Source organism: Sander lucioperca, chromosome 4, assembly GCF_008315115.2.
Source record: "Sander lucioperca isolate FBNREF2018 chromosome 4, SLUC_FBN_1.2, whole genome shotgun sequence".
NCBI classification, from domain to species: Eukaryota; Metazoa; Chordata; class Actinopteri; order Perciformes; family Percidae; genus Sander; species Sander lucioperca.
The window spans coordinates 20609337-20618031 of NC_050176.1; the positions used below are offsets into that span (position 1 = coordinate 20609337).

The 8695-nt window shown below is 44.2% G+C and overlaps 1 protein-coding gene across 13 annotated transcripts in view; it reads right to left on the reverse strand.

Annotated features, from left to right (window-relative positions):
• fat1a (FAT atypical cadherin 1a) overlaps nucleotides 1-7060 on the reverse strand; it is an 82451-nt gene extending 75391 nt beyond the window's left edge. For 12 of the 13 annotated variants that reach the window (XR_004105430.2, XR_004897211.1, XM_031302326.2 and 9 more), the window contains exons 1-2: nucleotides 4983-5223; nucleotides 153-3442 (exon numbers count right to left, since the gene is read on the reverse strand). Coding sequence is in view for 11 of the 13 variants with exons in the window: in XM_031302326.2 (XP_031158186.1) it covers nucleotides 153-3414 (3262 nt within the window). In the remaining 2 variants the exon portion in view is untranslated. Of the gene's footprint in view, nucleotides 1-152; nucleotides 3443-4982; nucleotides 5224-6765 lie in introns of those variants that run through there. The other variant, XM_031302323.2, reaches the window with a different exon arrangement.
• Nucleotides 7061-8695: the final 1635 nt, after the last annotated feature.

Genomic DNA, 8695 nt, shown 5'->3' on the forward strand with positions numbered 1-8695 from the left:
ACCTCATTGTTCCACACAATGAAATGAACTGAATAAACTCTAGCTGCATACAACTTTCCTTATGCAAATTATTTCAAGCTCATGCATCCATATTTCAAACGAAAACACAAGCTTCACACAGCTCTACAGTAACACAGAGAAAAGAGACTTACCAGTTTCCTCATCTATGGTAAATATCCCCAGGCCAGATCCATCTCGTATGGAGTATCGAATCTGTCCGTCTTGGCCTTTGTCTTCATCTTCAGCTGATACAGTCATCACCGAAGTCCCGACAAGTGCATCCTCTTTTATAAATCCCTTTTCCACAAATGATCGGAACAAAGGCCTGTAGAGATTCTCATTCACATCCACGATGTCCACCTCAATGAAGCAGGTTGACGACAAGGACATGGGCTTCCCTTTGTCTTTAGCTTTCGCCGTCAGGTTGTACACCTGTTTTGTCTCGTAGTCTAGATTTTGCACGATCCGCACAGCCCCGCTGAGTTTGTCTACTTCGAAATTCCCGTCTCCATTATCAATAAGGCTGTATCGTACCTGACTGGAAGGTCCAATATCGGGATCGTGAGCCTCCAGCCACATAATTACAGTACCGATAGGAAGGTCTTCCCTTATCTTCACGCGATAGTTAGGGGGGACAAATCTAGGTGGATTATCATTCACATCTTCCAAGGTAATTTTAAGAGGCACTGTGGACACCAGCTGTGGCTCGGTCACTGCCTGGTCGCGTGCGGCGATCTTCAAGACGTAAACTGGATGGAGTTCGCGATCCAACGGCTTTGTCACAGTCACAACACCGGTCTCCTCATGGATCGCGAAATGATCTGTGCCTCCCAAAATTGAATACTTCAGGACTCCATTATCTCCTTGATCCTTGTCTGTCGAATCCACTTGGATGATTTCCATCCCGACAGGCGTGCTCTCACTTATTTCAACTGAATACGAATCTTGCAAAAATTGAGGGCTGTTATCATTCGCATCTAGGATCTTAACACCCAAGAGGCGTGATGAGGATTTCTGTGGTAAGCCGAGATCATAAACTGTAATGTTGAGGGTGTACTGGTCTGTTGTTTCCCTGTCAAGAGGAGAATAAACCAAAAGCCAACCGGTTTCCATATCTACTTTGAAGCGGCTTTCTGTGTCCCCTCCTGAAATAACGTAGACTAGTTTCCCATTGAAGCCGCTGTCTGAGTCGGTGGCACTCAAATGGACAATCCGGGCCCCAACAGGCAGATCCTCTTTAACTTCAATAACACTAGGGAAAGACTCTGCAAACTGAGGAGCGTACCGGTTGACTGAGTGGAAGTCCATAAAGTTGTCATCCGGCTCAGTTTGCGTGTGGATTTTGCTGCCCTGAAGTAGCTTTTCAGCCAACATGGTAGCGATACCAGTTTCGACACATTTTAACTGGACGGGCTTGCGTGCCGTGATGACAGTTATGTTCATGACCATTGGCTGAGTCTCGCGTTCGCCGTCCGTCGCAATGACTCGTAAACTATGAAAGGAAACTTTAGCTGCCTCTCCCTCACTCAGCGTGTGCTTCAGGGAAAGCACGCCAGAGTTTGGGTTCAGTTCGAACAGATCCAAATCATTCCCAGCTTTAATATGGTACCGTACTAGCTGCAGTTCATCAGCATCTATGGCAGACACAGTTGTTATCTGCTCTCCCTCGCCGTGATCCCTTGGCACAGTCACTTCACAGTCTACATTTTCAAACAAGGGCTTATTGTCATTCAGGTTATTTAATGTTATGGTGACTGATACCTCCACCTCTCTCCGGTAAGGGGATCCCCAATCTGACGCCCTGACTTTGAGATTATAAATCCTTGGCATGAGCTCATAATCTAGGACCTCTGAGGTACTGATGACACCAGAGAAGTAGTCAATGACAAATGGTTGAGGGCTCATATTGGTAATGCTGTAGGTCACATAGCCATTATCGCCTGTGTCCAAATCAGTGGCTTTAACTGTTACCACACTGGTCCCTATGGGTACATTCTCATCGACACTGGCCTTGTAAGATGTCTGCTGGAACTCAGGTGCATTGTTATTCACATCAATCACATCAACGATCACTTTAGTTGCCGCATTTTTGTCACTGGTGATCACGTCTAGCTCAAACCGGGGGGCAAAATCAGCATTGATTGGTCCTGACGTGCTGATCAAGCCAGTATCGGGATTGATAGTAAATCTGTTCCTGTCAGATTTGTGTTTAAAGGCATACTTTAGCTGTGGATACTTTGGCACGGCTGTTACCATAGTGACAGGTGTGAGAAGAGGGGCAAATTCACTTAGATTGACTCTGTAAACAGCCTTTTCAAATATAGGAGGGCCCACTTTGAACTGTGCAGAAGTGACATGTACCAATTTCGCAGATGAAAATTGAGGGGGGCTGCCTTTGTCCTTCGCCTGTAACGTGAGGTTGTATCCAAAAGGCTGGCTGTCCCAGTCTACGTCTTTGACAGCTTTTATTTTATACTCCTTGCTCCCGGGGCTGCTTCTCACAGCCTTGAACTGCTGAAGAGGGTCACCAGCCACAATACTCAATGAGGCTATCTCGCCATTTGGTCCCTGGTCACTGTCCTCCACTGTCACGATAGCATAGGTGGGGTCATGGTCTGTATCTGAGGGGGCCAAGGTTGCGGCAGTGATTACAGGTGCATGCTCATTGGCCTGCTCCACCCTCACTGTGAGTTTGGCCATGCTACTGAAGCCACTGCTGCCATACAGCTTCATTCCTCTGTCCACTGCAAGGATCTCCAACTCGTACAGCTTTGTCTCAGAGTAGTCGAGTTTGCCGGTCAGTGTCACTACACCGCTCGTTGGATGAACGGCAAACATGTCCGTCCACTCCCTGAAACTATAGTAGTATTCTCCGTTGGTACCGATATCTGCATCCGTTGCCATGACTTTGGCCACGCTTGTGCGTATGGCCGTGTTCTCTGGCAGCGAGATGCTATAGGATGTTGGCGAGAAGAGAGGCCTCAGATCATTGGTGTCCTGTACCTGCACCTTAACTCTAGTGCGACACTCAAAACTAGTGCTCCTCTCTGAAGCTTTAACAGTCAGCATGTAGTGGTCTTTAACCTCCCGGTTCAGAATGGCAGTGCTGCCTCCTTTGGTCCTTATTCGCAAAAAACTGAAATCTCCCAGCAGGTAGTCCTCTGCTTTGAATAAGTTCTCATTGTCTCCAGAGATGATTTTGTACCGTATCTCCCAGGCTGGGTTTGTGATATAGATCCCCATCTTGGTGTGACTCTCCAAGTAAGTCTTAGCAGCAGAGTTCTCATATATGGTGGCATTGTAAACAGAGTGGGTGAATTGCATGGAGGGGGCCCTCGCCATCCTTTGGTTCCCTGCGCAGCCACAGAGGAGCTGCAAGAGCAGCACAAGCAGTGAAACCAAGTGCTTACCCATTATCGTACCGTGATCTTCACAGAACCACCTGGAAACAAACAAAATATAATTGTTAGTATTATAACACGGCTTCGTGCAAGTGCCTTTAGTACATCAAACTAACTGTAATTACAATTAATAAAATAAAAAAAATTTTTTGCAAATAACCACATGAAATCAGCATTTTCTACAATCATCCCTCATGAAAAGATGTAAATTGCTGAAAACTGTCTTCCTTTCATCACCGTGCACCTTCCCAGACTCCTTTAAATGTCATGAGTGATGGCTGGAATGATAAATAGCCAAAATGGGTTTTCATGTGGTAATAAGATAAAGCAGAGCGGTCAGTCAGGTGACAAGATGTCTGCACAATGCAAGATGCCATATGTGCACTTAAATAACAGAGGAACATCATTTATCCAAACATCAGCTTAATGAGCTCAGAGAAGGAACTGGCAATAAGAACATCTGTAAATCTTTAATTTCCTTTTCGATGCAAAAGTAGTTTCAATGTAAGACTGCACATTTAATACTGCATTATTTTTTTTCCGTGTATAGAAATGCATTAAAAATTGCATTTCTGCTCACCCACTCAGGATTAAAACAAAATAATAATTACACAAGCAAAAACAACTACCTAATTCAATAAATGGACTTTTCTGCTAGTAAGAAAGCCTGCCGTGGTAAATCAAATACAAGGGTGCTCTTTTCTATGTCATCGAGTTATGACTATGAAACTGCTTTAAAATTGCAGATTCATTCGTTTACAGCCGCTTTACAACGTCTCGGGCTGGGTGGGAGTCCGTACAAAGAGAAATAAAAGCAAGACGTTGCTATGTCTGAGCAAAAGTGCTGTGTATAAAACCTACATTATGTACTTTTGGCGTGTCAAAATGACCCGTGCAGGGTTTAGTTATTAATGCGTTATGTAGGGTTAATAAGTGACAGCGTCTAACTTAAAATACCTTAAATACCTTAAATCTGAGGCTATCGCCTGCAGGTACAAAAGAACCATCTGCTTGTGGGCGACCATTGTAAAAATTCAAACTAAACTAAAACTTCTACTTTATTTATTTTTTTACACATAGCCTACAACACAAGCTGTTTTTTTTTTTAAATTATGTTTCTCTGCGACCTCTAACCAGCGACCTGTTTTCATTAAGAAGAAAAAAATACAACATTTCAAGAAGTTAGGTGCCTCCAGACTGTTTAATTTCAAACCCCATCCCCCAACTAAAGCCATTCGCTTCATGAAACGATGGTAGCCGTGCGCTGAGCAGAGACTGGCTTGAAAAAGCACTCCACACTTTTCCGACAAAACGTAAAACAACGCATGAACTACTGTTAGGGTAAATAACAACATACAAAAACCACTGTGCTGTCCAAAACGACACTAAACCAATAGTTTTGCTGAGGCTAAACTTCCCCTAAAGAGGTAGAGAAAGCAGCGGCGACTGGTTTCTTTCACAGCCCGCAGCTCACAATAGCCGACCTAACCTATCTCAACTTTTTTTACTCGTTACAGATGCAGAAGCTAAACGCTAAAGGAGCTAAAGGACCACCGCGTACAAAAACAATGATTCACGTACCTTTTCTATTATAAATCTCATATATTTGGAGGTTTTGCATGTAGTTTATGTAGTCCAAATCTCGGCATGGTAATACGTGGACTTGTCTCCTCTCCGTTACTCCATCTACCACCACCAGGCAGCCGCTCTCTTTTTCCTCACTCCTTCCCTTTCTCTCCCATACTGGAGCTGCCTGGTATCTCTCCGCGCTGCGCACGTCCGGATCTACTTACCGGCTGATAGCGGGATAAAACCTTTCCGCTGTGAACCCAGGACCGGGGTAGACTAGGCTACTTTGATTTACTGTGGTTGACCATTGTAATTTATTTAAAAAAAAAAAAAAAAAATTCAGAAAAAGGCCAAAAGGCTGTGCTCAACTAAATCAGATGAATCATAATCTCGTAACCAATTAGGACCCCAATAGCCTTTACTGAAATGATATCACCAAAACTGTTAAATCCCTATACATCCACTTGTGACGGGCATGTTGGTTATAAAATGAGTAGATGATATAGCTGCCATTATTTTTTGTAATGTATTTTTTGCTCAAATTGCTCATTGACATGTAGAGATATAGGCTAATTTAGAAATAGCCTATGTGACTCTGTTGGGACTTTTTTGTCTCCCTATGAATTCTAGTTTTTTTCGATGTATTTTGCTCCATCTTTGTTTATCATTACCATCATTTTTTTTTTTAAATAACCTACACGAAGGTCCTATTGACGTTAGGCTACGGCACGTGAGATATCCTTACAAAGGGCAAAACCTCGCCCTGCTTAAATGGGACTAACGTTAATCCAATATTCACCTCCTCAGCTGCAGCCCAAACCACTTATGTGCCGTGACTAGGCTCTTTTTTGACAAATAAAAAAGGTGAGGCCAGTATTCTGACCTTAAGCTGGTGGCAAGCAAAAAAAACACTACATGTAGTGTCAATTAGACAATATTTTTGGCTCGCTGTGCTGAAAAATGGTCCGTGAACTCGCATCATAATGTTGTTGTCAGTAATAAAAAGGTGGATAAAGTCTATTTTGCAAATAAAATCGCAGTTCAGGGCATCCCTCACGATGATACATAAATAAATTGCAAATACAAAGTTTCCTTTGCGTGTGGTTTCAATTCAGGTGTTTTCACATCAATTCTGGAGATTATCTTCTTCTCATGTTATCGTCTTTTGATAGCCTGGGTCAGGGCTTGGAAATGTAGTGTCCAGCGGTGCGCCCTATGGATCTGTATTTTGGCATTAGAGCAGGGTGACTGACTGATGGTGGAAGTACACACTCGCCATGAAGGCGCTGATCCCATCAACCCCTTTCCTCACACAGCCATCCTGACTGCTTCTCAGACCAAAAGCTGCACTACATTCCCTCTACAGGCGCTCAGGAGTGTGGCTGATATGCGATTGATGGCGCTGTCTCACTGCTCTTGCCCGTACTGCAGTGATCCAGCTGGTGCGCCTGCAGAAAGCCTGCGTGCTCCATGCAGCTTGACAACTTGTCAACTTGTACTGCTCCTGCCTGTGTGTGTGTGTGTGTGTGTGTGTGTGTGTGTGTGTGTGTGTGTGTGTGTGTGTGTGTGTGCGCGTGCGTGTGCGTGCGCGTGCGTGAGTGAGTGCGTGCGTGCAGGTGCGTTTGAGTGAGCTAAGCGTGCGTATTTGCGCATTTGGTTGTTTAGCACAAGTCGGGCAGAAACACACTTTTAAAATGTGCTCCGAGTTGAGCACAAAGTTTTAAGAGTCATTTAAGCCTCATTTAGACACAAAACTACGAGCCTATGTGTTCTAATTTTACTCCAAGCTACTCACCAGACCAGCTGGGTGATCGCCCGGCTGCCGCTCCAAACTTCACTTCACATAAATCCTGGCAGTTTTTTGGGAAATATTCTTTGCGAGCATGTTTCAGATGAGGGAGGCTTCTGTTTGTGAGAATCCGTCACCTTATTCCTCTTCAGTCTCTCACCGTTTTCAGAGCCTTCTGTTCCGATCCGCTCAGAGTCATCCCACTTGGTGGCTTGATACAGTAGAGAGCTGTTAGGATATGGTTTGCCTCGTTCCTCTCCTCCACAACGGTTCAGGTGGAGTTGCGTGCGGTTGCTGCCTTCAGGTGATATCGGAAATATCGTAACCCTGATAGGAGCGCGCAAGAAGCCCACAAAAAAAAAAAATAGTAAAGAAACAGCAAAGTCGTGTTTTTTTTTGCCGTCATCAGCTACTGCTGTTCAGATAAGTGACAGAGCTACTGAGGGGGCGGAGAGAAAGGAAGTCACACCAACAACTGATGGAGAAAGTGATTATTAGCCTTTATGCTTTGGATTTCTGCTTATCTGATTATTTGTCACGCATGATAACACTTAGTCTAATGAAATTATTAAAACGTGAAATGTATGTCTGGTGCATATTTAATCCTTCAGCATAGTCTAGTTGGATGCATTTTTTTTTAATAAACAGCAATTGAAACACATTTGGTTGCAGGTCTTTTTTTTTTAGTAGCCTATACCAAAAGCACTTGAAAGTCATTTGAAAAACCACAAAGTTTGAAAGTAGGGATGTATCAGATCTCCCTAAAGGCATCCAGGGTCTTAGACCTTCTGGTCTGACGTCACGGATGCCTCAGTCATTCCTTGCATGCACAGCTCAGCGTGTTGCCTGCAGTTTAGCCCTGTTTATTCTCTCCAGAATTCTAAGCAACCAACCCCACGGCGTGTTTATTTGTTGATGGCTTTCTCAATTCATTCTGTTTATTATGGATTGTGTTCTTGTGTTCTCCAACCCTTTAAGAAACCACAGTGTACTGTAGTTTGAATAGTGATCAGTCAGCACACTTGAGCATCAGAGAAGCAAATGTCTCCATTCGGCTCCTCGAACATGTGGTTAACAACTAAACTTGACACCGTGCTGTGAAGTGGCTGCCAAAAAATGCCAGAGCAGAGCAGGGCTGTTGGAGCCAGTGGTCCAGCGTGAGAATCTCTGCCTAATGTCCATTCAGCACTGGCTCATTAAAGTCACATTTGCCCACAGGCTGAGTAAACGAACAAGACCTATGGGTTTGGTTTGGTGTGTGTGCATGTGTGTGTGTGTGTGTGTTTGTGTGTGAGAGAGGGAGGGAGGGAAAGATTGAGTTTGTGTGTCAGAGAGCAAGTGTGTAATGTTTCATCTCTCTCTCCTCTCCTGGTCTCCCCTCTATCTTGCTCCCACCTTTGTCCTAGACAATGTTAGGTATCTGAAACAGCCTTTTTCTTCTCTCTCTCCCTCTCTCTTTTAGCCTTCCCTCTGATCTGCCTGTAAAGCTTTAATTGAATTCAGGTCAGATGATGCCCAGGGCTGGTTCCACTGCTTTGATCTTACCTTAGTGTTTGCAGTCCTGACTGCTGGGGGTAAAGAAGGTCCTAGTGCCGTATAGACCCTATATGTGTATGGGGAGGATAGTGTTTGCATTGGGGAACACAGCCAGTCCCGTAATAATAAGTTAAATCAACTAGATAATTCTACATCAACTTGAAATCAGGAGGCACTGAGGGAACAACATCTAGGAGGCTTTTTGTTGGAGATTTTTCTTTATGTCACTCTGTCTGCGTATGGTGTCATAGCTTGAAGGCTGGCTCATCCGTCTCCTGTGCCATACTGGTGTGAAAGACACTCCAGTCTTCTGTCTAAAAGCCTCATTATGAAAGAGTATATACAGTATGCTGCACATTTCCTCTCATGTAACACACTGCAGGCTCAATTTCCTCTTGGA